This window comes from Helianthus annuus, chromosome 3, assembly GCF_002127325.2.
Source record: "Helianthus annuus cultivar XRQ/B chromosome 3, HanXRQr2.0-SUNRISE, whole genome shotgun sequence".
Classification (NCBI taxonomy): Eukaryota; Viridiplantae; Streptophyta; class Magnoliopsida; order Asterales; family Asteraceae; genus Helianthus; species Helianthus annuus.
In genome coordinates, this window is record NC_035435.2 from 50,265,711 (window position 1) to 50,279,865 (window position 14,155).

The window sequence follows — 14,155 nt, forward strand, 5'->3', positions numbered from 1 at the left end:
GGGTAACGTCACCTTCAAAAGAGGGGCCTACCACTTTTCGCATTAATAACTAACTTAATTGTCTTTCAATATTCCGACCCTTTGGGATTGTATCCCTGCTGACTCAAACCACTGGGTTCAGGGTAACGTCACCTTCAAAAGAGGGGCCTACTACTATAACTAAGATAATCTCTTAAAAAGTCCGAAAGTGCAAGAATCATCAAAGAATACATTAAAGACAAGTTGAATTCAACTGATTCTATCTTGTCTATCTGTTTTTATTTTTATTTATCTTTTCATTTTTTGTTTTATTTTCAAGTTTCAAAACTTTTCTCAAAAAATTTAGATTGATTAGACGTTGAGGATAAACCGGTACTAAAAGCTCTTGTGTCCTTGGACTCTAAAAGAACCTCTAGACGAGCTCCAGGTCCAATAAAGACATATAATATAAATGTGTTAAACGGGTCAACCCGCCAACCTGATCGGGTTGACCCAAACCCGACCCGTTAACCTAAACGGGTTCGCGGGTTCAACCTGAAACTGACCCGAACCTATCTAGACTAAACCTAAACCCGCAAATTTCGTGTTAGGTTCGTGTCCGAAACTCATACCCACCATAGGTTAAAGTGACACAGTTTCTCTAGGTTCTTTACTATATTTACTAGAATTATTGCCCATTAAATTAAGAAAGAAAAAGGAATAAGCAATGGTTTCTATATATAATGATCATAACTTGATTCAGAGGAATATTATATGAAATTTGCTGGTGGTAGAAGTGCATATAAAGTAATTCGCATATTAGACATGAATGTTGATGTAACTAGAAGACTTTTTACATGATTTTAACAAAACTATTTACTAAGGGGCTGTTTGGTAGCCTCTTAATGATCATTCAGATGCTACCTCTTAATGGTTTAAAACCTCTGAATGAATAAGAGGTAACCTCATGTCTGAATGGTTAAGAGGTAACCTCTGAATTGTAAATCATCACATGCCACATTCTTCTACCTTCTCCTTGGTAAAATTCTTAATGGTTCCATTAAGAGGTAGCCTCTTAATGACCATTCAGAGGCTACCAAACAGCCCCTAAAATTCGGGATTTTACTAAAGACATTGTGGGTGCATTTTATCAATTTGAACATTTATCCTTGAAGACATTGTGGGCACATGATTAGTAGCATTTGTAGATATAGGTACAACATATATACACTAGGATATGAGGATGTATTTGGCTAAAGATAGACCATAAGGTGTGTTTGTTTTTCTACTTTAAGTTTATCCATGAGGTGTGTTTGGAGTGAATATGAAACATGCTAAATGCTAGAAACCAGTTTTGGAGAAGTTTTCAGCAAGATTGTCGAAATGGAAAGCTTCCCATTTGTCTTTTGCGGGCCGCATGACCCTTATAAAACCGGTTCTTGGTAGCCTCCCTACTTATTTCCTTTCTATTTTCGCCGCCCCAAAAGTTGTGATTAACAAACTTGAAAAGATTCGAAGGGAATTTCTTTGGGGTAAATCAAAAGCGGGACATAAACTTCGTTGGATTCGGTGGACTCTCCTTTTGAAGTCTAAAAAGTATGGGGGTATGGGTGTTGGGAGTATCCTTGATTTTAACATCGCCATGCTTTCCAAATGGTGGTGGAGGTACAAAGACAACCCAAACCAATTATGGGCAGTAGTGGTGGATGCAATTCATAAAGGTAGAGCATCTATTATTAACCCTCCTTTTATTCCTCTAAAAAAATCTATACCGGGGGTATGGAAGGATGTTGTTTCTGTTGAAGGGACTTTGGCGAGAAATGGGATCAACATTAAAGAAAATTTGGTGAATGATGGAAATAAGTGGATATGGAGAACCGACCCAAACGGGTCCTTCTCCGTCAAGCATGTCCGATCAGAGCTCGAACGGGTTGGAGGAACTATCGAGAGTTTTGGGAGCTCTTTTGTTTGGAACTCATGGGCCCCACCGAAAGCAAATATTCTACTGTGGAGGGCTTGTTTGTGTAAGTTGGCTGCTAAAGTGAGTCTCATCAACAGGGAGGTTCTTCTCGTTGATGGTCTCTGCCCCCGCTGCGGTTTGGAGGATGATGACTCGGAGCATATATTCGCTAATTGCATGTGGATCCGCTGTATTTGGTGGAATATATTGGCGTGGATTCGAGTGAGATACCCCGCAGATATCCACGATCTTCGGACTTTTGTGGAATACTTAAAGTCGCAACCAGGAGGAAAAGCTTGGAAGAAGGTAGTTTACTCGATCGTGCTGGGGACGATTTGGCGTATCTGGAACGCAAGAAATGAGAAGGTCTTTAATAACCGGTTCATTCCGATATCAAAATTGGTAGATAAGATCAAAGAAGACGTGTTTTTGTGGATTAGTAACCGCACCAATCATCCGATACCAAGCTGGGAGAAGTGGAAGTTTTTTGATATTTTAGAGATGTTGTAATCTGTTTTTCTTTTCATCCGGTCTGTTTTTGGTTTGTTTTCCCAACCCCTTGCTGGCTCTTTATATATATATATATATATATATATATATATATATATATATATATATATATATATACAAAGTGATTTTGCGGTTAAAAAAAGTTTATGCTGTTATGCAATTCAAGTAACTAGAAAAAGGGAAAGCTTTAATGATGTTGCTTTAGGGATTTGATCCATGTTGAATTTAAAGAGGCTAAAACTAATGCTTTAGGGATTTGGTCCACATTGACCTTTATTTAATGTTGTAGTCATATAGAATCCTTTGTTATAGTTAATAATGAATGATTTGTATGTCCATATACGTCTTTTTATGAATTTTAATTACAGGAAGAAGTGATTAGTAATGGCGTTATTTACCGGTTGACAGTGGATGTATGAAAAGATTGATACTGAGGGATTTCTTAGTTCTGAATACTGTGACAATGTGGATTTGTTTTTGTAGCTCACAATTGTATATTGTTTTCTTTGCAACCAACTTGACCCATTATTCCTTTTCGATAATTCTGATTTCTTGATTCTATTCATTGGTTGTTTTGTAGATTGAAAAGTTGAATTTAGTTATCAAGGAGCTCGTTAAGGAAAAAGATGAAGAAAAAGAAAAGTTTATGGAATTATTGTGGGGTTGTTGGCTGAAAAAGAAAAAAAATAAGGTAGATAAAGATGTTATGCTTGATAGGATGTCACAAATTGAATCTATATTAACAGCTACAGTTCAAAGATAGACTATAAACACTTGGTTTTGAATGTTTAGATGTTTATCTTATTAGGATAATTTTAGTTATTTTATGTTTTAGTTGGTATTTTTAGTATGCTTTTGAAAAGGAGATGTTTTATATTATTTTGGGATTTTATTAGCCTTTTTTTATATTATTTGTAGTTTTATTGATATGTAATTTTGATGAAAATAGCAGCGAGAAAAAAAATCTGAATTAAAAACCAATATTCCAAACCAAACCAATATTCAAGTAATCAGTGTGTAAAAAATGGTGGCTAATTGGTGGCACAACTCGGTCGAAAATTGTGTAAAAAATGGTGACAATATCGGTGGCTAAATGGTATCAAAACTCACAAATTGTGTAAAAAATGGTGGCTAAATTGTTGCAATATAGGTGGCTAAATGGTGGCAATATCGGTGGCTAAATGGTATTAAAACGTGCAAAAACCGATGGCTAAATGGTGGCAATATCAGTGGCACAACTTGGTGGCAAACAAGGCGGAGCGTAGCCAACATGAAGCGGTGGCAAATAATTTTGACCAATTTTGTGGTGGTAAATAAAGGTAGCAAAATATAAAAATGGTGGCTATTTGGTGGCATTAGGGCAATTGACACGAGTGTTTTTGTCACCATATTTTCGGTGGCAGGAGACAACAAGTAAATTGCTACCATTTTGTAACCAAAAATTACATGACAAAAACCATGTTTTCTAGTCCCATTTGACTGGCCCGTCGCATCACATCTATTTTCCTGCGTTTGACAAGTTCGTCCAATGCGCGGGTCCTGGATGGACTTAGTTATTTTTTTTCTATGTTTTACGTTTCGGTTTAATTTCTCAACAACGAGCGTGCGTGATTCAAAGATTTTAAGTCTGCTTTTCGCTCGTCATTATTTTTTCCCGTTTTTATTTATTTGGTTTTTACGAGCTTTTCCGGTGTTGGTGGTCGCGGAGAATGGTATAGTATTGCTACTACTTAACACAGTTTTATGACAACCGCTGCAACGGATGAGCTTAATACTAGTATAGTAATGTAAAATCTCTATATGATATTTTATTAAATTGGTGAGATATTATTATATTAATAAATTAATAAATTATTAATTGAGTAAATTGCAAAAATCGTCATTGATGTTTGGACATGTTTACCATTTTCATCAAAAACAACTTTTTTTGTACAATATACTCCTTCACTTTTGGTATTTTTTGTCATTTTCATTCAAACGTTTAATTTTCTTTATTTTTCTATCAAACATTTGGATAAAACTGGCAAAAAATCACAAATCTTAGGGATGATTTTGGCAAAAAAGTCATACGTTTAGATGAAAATGACAAAAAATCCCAAAAGTGAAAGGCTATAGAGTACAAAAACTTTGTTTTGGATGAAAATAGCAAGCATCACCCAACCTCAGGGACGATTTTGGCAATTTACTCTTATTAATTTAAAGAGGTGGCTTATATTTGTGAGCAACTCTCAAATTAATGCATCGACTTTCAAAATTTTTGTTGCAATACGAGAATACAATGCCTTAACTCTTAAGTGTAATGTGGAGATTTAAAGATGAACTCAATATAGATTTGAAGTTTACAAAAAAACAAATGACTATATATTCATTTATTACTAGACAATCCTAGAATTTTGGAATACTTTAGTAATTATTAATTTATAGTTTCGCTAGGACTAATATATTTACATTAGGATTTCAAAAAATTATTATCTTATTATTTTATTGATTGAGGTCCAATTTTGTACTGGGGTCCAATTATGAATTTTATCCAGGTTATTAATTTACCGAGTATTAAATTATAGAGATTCTACTGTAGTCTCATAAAATGAAAATGATGTATGTCCGAATCGATCTCAATGGATCCCCCGTGACTTCCCAAAGGCGAAGAATAGGTAGGGATGATATGTCACACGCCAACCGATGGTGGAAACATCAGAGGAGACGAAAACAAGATTGCAAGATACTTCATAATGCTACTTGTGACAATATTTAATAAATCAAAATTTCATTTCATTACTAAATCAAGTACATGGTTAGAAAGCAAATTACAACAAGTTTGAAACAAAACAAATTACAACAAGTACTAAAGTTTGAAGGCGCGTTTCTAGTCATCCTACTAGATTCCGTTCATCATCATCATCATCATCATCATCCATTTCCTGCAATGCGTATTAAAGTATAGTTCAATACAAAAGTATTGGCGAGTATACAAATTTGATTACTAGCATAAGTATAAAAGTTTAAAGGAATCCACATGACATAATTGTTATCTAGAACTAACGTACAACACTAGCATGCAACTATAAATGTCAACCCAAAGATTCCCGCTAGCGTAATCTTATCGTAGCAACGATAAGACCGTTTTGTTTAACTTAACATGACCTTAAGAATACGGGAGGTGCGTTACTCTTATAGCGCTATACATGTTAAGGGAGGATTGTACGAAGTTAATGACAAGTATAAGGCATAAGAATAGTCTAGTATACACGACTTCAAGCATAACCTGTTAAGCATGCACATTGGATTGTTTGTTTGTGTTTTAAGTATAAAATACGTAATTGAGTGATTTTCATAATGTATACGTATTGCATCCAAAATGACGGAAATTTAAAAGGGGTCATGTACACTCACGGTTTTGCAAGCTTTCCGAGTTAAACCGCGAAGTTGTTAAGTTGTTGGAGATGGAATACCGAAGTTACCCTACACAAGGGAAATGGAGGTGTGTGAGTATTCGGATTTTGTGGAAGATTCGGATTCGTAATTTAAGTATATAAAAGTATAAGTACACGAAAATATATCTTGTCTAAATACTCGTTTTGACACTAAATTCTTATGTGATTTCATGGGTCCTAATTTTCCCATTAGAATCAAAACCGAGGAGTTTAGAACAAAGACAAGGTAACCTTTGTTCATGACATATAACCATAATCTAGTTAATATCACAAATTCAGTTTAAATATATATATACTTTATATGTTATATAGTATAAGTTAATATTTGTCCATCATATAGTATCATAGAATTCATGTAAGTCAAGCATGGAGGTATGATATACCTCATTGTATGATTCACCAAGGCACAAAGTTAACCAACTTAGTTGGTAAACCCAATTGGTCATGAATGAAAATAAAATACAACTATCAAACAAGTTCATCAAGTAGTCAAGTAAGGACAACCCGGGTGTTTCATACCCATCATGGAAAGTGTTGGAGATGTGGCCACGTTGTGTTACTTTAGGTCTAGGAAACTAGTTGAATAACATGATAAAACATCAAGTGAGGTGGTGGCACAAGTTTGAATAGCCAAGTCTTCCATGGTTCACACCTTTACCAAAACACAAGTCTTGCCATATGAACTATGGTAGACTTAGATGGTTTCATCACTTGTGGGTTGTTTAAACCCTAACAAAACAGAAAGTTTAGAGGGTGTTTGCACCTCTAAACACATAAGAATCAATCTCAAACAAGTCACATAACCATAGATAGGTTTAGGAACATGTTAGGCATAAGATTCATGAAGAAAAGTAATGTTTATAAAAGTTTACAATATATAACTTCCAAAACAGAAAGTTTGGACCTTAACATGGTGATGTTCCACATCAGTTTACCATCGTAAACTTGTGGAAACACTCCTAGAGGTGTTCCAAGCTTTGTAGTGGAAGAAAATGTGAAGAAAAGATGAAGAAAGGTGAGTTTGAACTCACTTTAGAACTTGAATGAAATCTGCCAAGAACTTGCAATTTCAGTATTTTGAGAGTGTTTTGAGAATGTAGGGGAGTTTGGAAAGTGAAAATGATGAGATGGAGGCTTATGTACATAGAGATGAGGTAGGGTTTTGTGTTTATGAAGGTTGTAAGTTGATTGGGGAAGAGGAAAGATGGAAGAAGTTGGCCAATCTGCATTCAAGAAACAACTCACTGCGGATTCAGGCCCATGGCATCACGCGAGCTAAAAGAGAGGGGGCATCGCGTAGCGCGCCGCTACCTTTGGCCAGAACTTTGGTTTTTCACACTTTGGCCCTTGAACTTTCGTTATGTTATCATTTTATGCAATAATTTTCATAATTAGCATGTTTTTAAGTATAGAAAGCGTATGTAAGTATAATTCGAGTATCGTGCATGTGTGTATGAGTATTTGTACGTATAACAAGTATCGGTTTGCAAGTAAACACGTATTAAATTGATTGATTACACGAATAACAAGTATGTATAAAATATGGATTTTCATTATGATTCAAGTCTCGGATTACAATGATTGAATTGAAAGATGAATACAAAGAGAATACAAGTTTCCAAAATTAGAATACAAGACTAAGTTTCTAAATAAGGAAAGTTACAAAAAGCGAGGCGTTACAGAACGGGCCGAACGAACTAAAATGTTATGATAAAGAAAGATTATGTAATAGACTCTTTACGAACGGGTCAAACGAACTAGAATGTCACGTTAGAGAATAATCATGTAATAGACCATTGACGAAGGGGTCAAACGAAATAATGTTAGTATTAGTCTAAAAGGGGAATAAGAATGAAAGTGATAAATGGTATGGTTATTCTGTTATTTGGAAGTTAGTATGTTGTGTTGTATGAACTTGATGATGATTCTTGTTGCTTGTGTTTTAGTTAAAGCTCCAGTTTAGGTGTGTCCACGTCGCGTGGGATCGAACACACAAACACTACTCGCCCTCATTACGCTTTCGCACTAGATTATGCAAATGGGTCAAACATTTTGTTATTATATATTTAAAGTGTAGTTCGTTAAATCAACTTAAGACATGTATTTCATAACTTTTGTAAAAGTCGTATGGTAACTTTTGTAAAAGTCGTATGGTTTGTAACTAGTTAAAAAGGGTAACTTTGCAAGTTTAACCAAGTTTTATTTAGAAATGTGTAAAAGCTCAAATTTGGTCATACAATTTCGTTCGTTTTAACTTTGGGTTGACCGTTTAAATGGATGGGCTTTTTAAATAGTGTCAGGTAGCTGCCTCACTCTTCCTCATTAGTTTAGCCAAATTATGATTTGTCTCGTTTAAATTTATAGTTTTGCCACTACTTTTGTTTTTTTTCTTCCCAGCAAAATTACGATTTTGCCCTCCATTCAAGTTTACAGTTTTGCCATTGTTTTGGTTTTTTTTCTTGTCAAATTACGATTTTGCTCCCAATATTATTTATATTTATATACACTACAAAGTACATGGAGGGGAATAGTGCCAACAACTGCCTAACACTTCCCCATTGGTCCACATAAATTACGATTTTGCCCATTTAAGTTTATAGTTTTACCATTAGTTTTGTTTTTTTCCTCCCAACAAAATTACGATTTTGCCCTCCGTTCAAATTTACAGTTTTGCTATTGTTTTTGTTTTTTTTTTCCTGTTAAATTACGATTTTGCCCTAGTATAATTTATAGTCATGCGATCGTTTTCGTTTTTTTTTTGTGTTTTATTTAATTGTTGTCTCGGTGTGATTTTTATTCGTGTTAGGCAGTTGCTGGGCACACGCTTATTTTTCTTGAAAAACAACAATTTTGCCCTCATATGGCCTTTCCATCGTTTTAGTTATTTTTTTAGCAAAAGTATTGGTAGTGTTTTGTTTTAGTTGGTTGACTCGATGCAATGCTTTTTTAGATCGTGTTATGAGTAATATCGTGTTATGAGTATTATGTAAAAGTAACCAAAACACAGACGTATATAAGAGAGAAATATTTGGCTTAGTGCCTTCCAACGCAGGCGGGGGAAAACTAGTCGTAGTCACAACTCACAACAAAGAAGTAAGTTTTCAACTCAACTCACACCGGAGAGATCAACTATATTCTATTTTATAACTTATCTTCGTAACTGATTACAAAGTTGTCTTCGTAACGCCACAAGGTGTGGTATAAAGCCCTTAGGGGCTTATCATGCCACGTAAGCACAACGTAGATTTTGAGATAAAAATGACGCCCCCTTTAACAATGATGGTGTAGGATAAAGCTCCACTAGCGCCCCCTTTAACAATTATGTTGACCAAATGCTTCGATCCGCCCAAAATTCGTCCATTAACGTACTGACGAGGCTTCGATAGCGCCCCCAGTTTAACGATGGTGGCGTGATTGATGGCGCCCCAAAACGCTATATTGAGTGACATGGCGAGGTGGCTCGATGCCACACCCTGTGGCCTAAATGATTATGAATTTATACCGCCCTATATTTCTTGTTTATTTCTTCAATCGCCACATTAATATTAAAAAAAAGTAGCACAAAATATTTGAATAATAATAATAGTAATTCCGCCATAAATTGATTACTCAAAAAACAATCAATCTTTTTCAGGCTAGCCACTCCCCATCCATTGCTTCAATTTCACCTATGTCCATGCTGCATTTTCCAAAATTCAAAGTCAAAAATTACCGTAAAATATACTCTACAAATATAAAAATATTCAGAATATATATTAGGGGATCATAAAACGATATTCCTGATACACAAATTTTGATATATGCATATTTAGAACCGGGTATGAAAGTAAATAATGGAGTAAACCGAGAGTTAATATAAACGTCTACAAGATTCTATTTCTTTTTGTTTGTAAAGTGTCCATTAAAACATGTTTCTTTTATTAAAAACAAATGGATCGTGCACTAGACCCTGCACTAAATATATGAACTGTCAAATTGTGCACCAAGATTTAAATCACCTAGTGCATCTTTAGTGATCTCTTTTATATTTTGCCCCACACGTTCATTGGACGCGGGGGCCATATGTCAAGATCTCAATGGTTTATTTGGTGAATGTTTATATATGACAAATAATTAAAGAGTCAATATAATATTCATGTTGTTAAATTTAACCGGTCAAATGTTCGTTTTTCATGGATTTCATATGTATTTCATATTTGCATGTAGGAAATAATCATTTGAGAAGAAACTTAATATGAAAAGAAAAAGAAAAAATGATATAATAATAAAATAATATATAGTTTATAGTTTATCCCTTTTAATTATTGTTTTCTCTAATTAATTAGGTAAAAACACTTAATTCTATATATTTTAAAATTTATTTTACGCATCAAAATTTATGGTACATATATCGAAATTTATTCTACACATGAAATTTTATCCTACAAATATCGAAAATTGTTTTTCGCCATAATTTAGGTTATTTTGTACCAGAATATTTAAAAACGAGGGCCTTACAATAACATTAAATACATATTTTAAATGAAACATTTCTATTGTTTTTTTTTCAACGGCAAATTTTGAATCACTAGAGTATAATCGTGTCACTAGCGGAACCACCTGATCATATCCATCTCCACTAGGTGTAATATCTATATACAAATTCAGAAGGAAACCCAATAAATATGGGTAAACCCGTTTGTGGGAATCGAACCCATGACCTATTGGTCCCAAAGCCTAATCTCACCCCTAAGATGCCAGTAAACTATAAAGCATTTCTATTGTTTTAAAACTTATTCTTTTTATTTTTATAAAATTTTTCTTCTCATTTGAACCCTCCACTTTATATCTATGTATGTATATATGTATATGTGTGTAATGGAGAGTTGAAATGAGAAGAATTTTTTTTGTAAGAATAAAAAAGAATAAACTTCAACTAATAAGAATTCTTCATTTTAATTCATTTAATTTTTGTATTTAATATTAGTGTAAGGGTATATTAGTAAACTTAAATAGATCATCAATTGGTTGTCTCCCTTTTTAATAGCTAACAACATTAAACTTTGTAACTTATTTTCAAAAATATATATTTTTTATAGCAGAAAAAAAGAATAAATTAAAGTGTAGAATAAATTACGAGGTGTGTAGGCTAAATTACGAAACATGTAGGATAAATTTCAATATATGTAGAATAAATTTCATAACGTGTCGGATAATTTAGATGTGTGTAGGCAAAAATTTTAGTGTGGATGATGACAGCTTTTATGATTAACTAATTAGTCAAATGTAATAATAAATGAGATTAAAAAACTATTTAATATTTTACAATTATACCTTTTATTTTTTTTCTTCTCAATTTAATTTTATTGTCAAATGAAACTACCTACAAATGCGTATGAATGTGTGTACATATAATATGCCACTCACAATAAAGGCCAATGTGAAAAAAGACATTAAGAGACATGGCGGTGGGGGACCTCTGTAGTCTGGCTGCGATGGTTTAAAGTCTCACCATGCAACAACTCAGAGATGACTACAGTGTTTGCTAAAACGACAGTAACATCAGAATCACCCCTAAAACAACAATGGCTAAAACATTGCATATATAGGCCTTGGAAGTTAGTCTATAGAACTTACTTAGTTTAAAGATATAGATTGTTATCTTGATAGCATTGTTTGTATAATCATACTTAAGGTATTAATTTTTATGATAAATGAATAAAAAGAAAAAAACAAGTTTAGTGTCGGATGACTATATGCACACCCCTATTTTACTAATCAACACCGGTTAGAATGGTTGTTTAAAAGTAGATGAATCACGAGGTCTATACGACCGTCATATAATAGATGTGGAACATATGATTTGACAAGGAAAGAGGTGTACATTCAGTAAAAACTTCTCTTTAAGGTGTTGCTTTAGCATCACCCACATATAATGATTTGTTGTAACCTAAACGATATCGATCTCACCTCATCTACCATGTTACATTTACTTGGCACAGTTGTTAACCTCGCTAGAAACCTTAGGTAAACTAAATGTTCTTAAATTTTGAAATAAATATATGCTTCCTCATGTATGATGTAAATGGCAACATAAAGCATTTTCAATTCCTTAAAAGCTACAAATATAATATATGTTTTATAATCATGTTTATCGTTTAATTATTTATTAGAAAACCGAGAAGTAATTTGTAAAAAAAAAAACAGGCACACAGGTAATCCCAAAATGACCCGTTTAAACCCGAACTTGTTTTAGTCTATACACAATTCGTGTGGGCAAAGTGGTTACTAAAAGTTCTTGCATTTTGCAATAAATATATGTTTCTTGATTTCTAAACAATAAAAGGTGTAAGATTACTGTTGTACGGAGTAAATGGCAACATAAAACATTTCCAATTCCATAAAACTCATAAATTTAATATATTTTAAAACATAAATCAATCAAGAAAAAGAATCTTACCAAGGCAAAGCAGGATCTTGAAAGTATCCATTAGAGAAGTCATCATCAAAGTGTTGTTGCAGACATGAGCTTTCATTTCCATTGATCAACCATGGTGGGAACTCCATATTTTGATCAAACTGATGAAACCCATGATCATAATCATCATCTTCATTTGCTTCAATATCCATTGTTTTCAAATAGTTACACCACCTTGCTGATGTCACTAGATTGATAGTATCATTCCATTCAATCTGGTGTTGATCTCCTATTGATCTAATATCCTCCATCACAGGTGCAGAGAGAGCTGGTGAGGATGATGTCGTGGATGATGATGTGGACGAAGATGAGTAGTTTGATAATGGTTTGTGGTAAATATTAGTATCTAGATTGGTAAAACTTTGAAAATTGAGATTCAACCCTAAGGGTTGACTAGGGAGTACTAAATTATGATTGTCATGATAAGAAGGTGGTGGCAGAGGCGGTGGCAGTGATGGTGGGGCAAAAGTTGACATTGGCCAATAGGAATTGGCGGTGGTGGCAGTGGCGGTGGTGGGAGGATAAAGGCTAAAAGTTGGCCTAGATTTAGGCTTTCTTTCTTGACCTAAACATTGTGGTGGTGAACGATGATGGTTTCCAGCGGCGGCTGTTGCTGCAGCCGCCGCTTCTTCCTGTTGTTTCATTGAAGCACGATGAAACTTCAGGGCGGTGACAATTTCTCTCCGGGCTTCTGCCATATTTAAGAGTCTTTCTTGATAGGGTTTAGTGGTGTGTAATCTTCTTCTAACTTGTTTCTTGTGTTGTGGTGGTGGTTGTTGTTTTGGTGTATTGCTGCTAACATCATTAAAACATTCACCATTTTCACTTCCATCTGATGAATCTTTGGAGGTCAAATGTTTGACCAAGCTGCGGATGTAAGCACCAGATAGGTGTTCTTGTTCTTTAGCTTCAATATGATCTTTATCTCTTCCCATCTGGTTTCCTAATAATATTCGGTAAATCTTGAAATATAATAAAAATTCTATATAGGAATTGGTGAAATGCAAAGACAAGGGGTTTAGTTTTCTTAAGAAATAAATAATGGAAAAAGGGCAGAGAGTTCTGCAAGGTCTCATGAATGATATAAATAGCTGGGTAGCAGCTTCAATTTTTTTTTTATTTATTATTTTATTATATTATCTTTTTTAAAATTTAAAAGCAATAAAGTTTGGATGTTTTTCCTTTTTTGGCAAACAACTAGGTTCTAGCATCTTTCCCTAAAACCAAACTAACATTGCCCTTGTTTCTAGTCTTATTTACCGGTATTGACACAACACATTTTTATATTTGTATATGATGTCTTGCATGCATGCATGCTTATTATGTATGTGTGACATTGTGAATGAATGATGTCTTGCATGCATGCATGCGTGTCTGGTTCAATCATTCAGTGATTATTTAAATAAAATTTGTACATGTAATTTTATAAACACCAGAATATAAGAAAATATTAAAAAAAAAAAGAAAAACCATGTATATAAATGATAATAAGAACATCCGCACTTAGGGCATACGGAGTGGGCGGCAAAGCGAGTTTGCCGCTCGGGAACACCGCCGCCTACCCCCCTTTGCCGCGCGGTTTCATTGATGATCTGTGACAGGTTGCCGAATCGGTGAAGGGAGGAAAGGTGTGTGTCGTGGTGTGTTTGTGGTGGGGTCCATGCCATCTCAACCAAGCACACATATTTTCTTTAAAAAAAATAGTTTACCAATTTATTAAGTGTCTAACCATTGTCAACACTTTTTCAGCATAGTTTAAACACTTTTCATTGAATGATATGACACACTCTCATTGGTTGATTTTGAAGTTTACCACTTTTAAGTGTCTAACCACTC

The 14,155-nt window shown here is 34.1% G+C and overlaps 1 protein-coding gene across 1 annotated transcript; it reads right to left on the reverse strand.

The window, feature by feature from the left end:
* Window positions 1–8,920: 8,920 nt before the first annotated feature.
* Window positions 8,921–13,370, reverse strand: LOC110927686. Its single transcript, XM_022171159.2, has 2 exons — window positions 12,302–13,370; window positions 8,921–9,541 (listed from the first exon to the last, which is right to left on the reverse strand). Exons 1-2 carry the CDS (start codon window positions 13,252–13,254, stop codon window positions 9,493–9,495), a joined length of 1,002 nt encoding a protein of 333 aa, XP_022026851.1. The 5' UTR covers window positions 13,255–13,370; the 3' UTR covers window positions 8,921–9,492.
* Window positions 13,371–14,155: the final 785 nt, after the last annotated feature.

Coding starts and splice junctions, on each gene's coding strand:
- LOC110927686 (XM_022171159.2), bottom strand. CDS start 13,254: ATGGGAAGAGATAAAGATCATATTGAAGCTAAAGAACAAGAACACCTA. Junction 9,542..12,301: donor CAAGATCCTGCTTTGCCTTG/GTAAGATTCTTT, acceptor TGGAAAATGCAG/CATGGACATAGGTGAAATTG.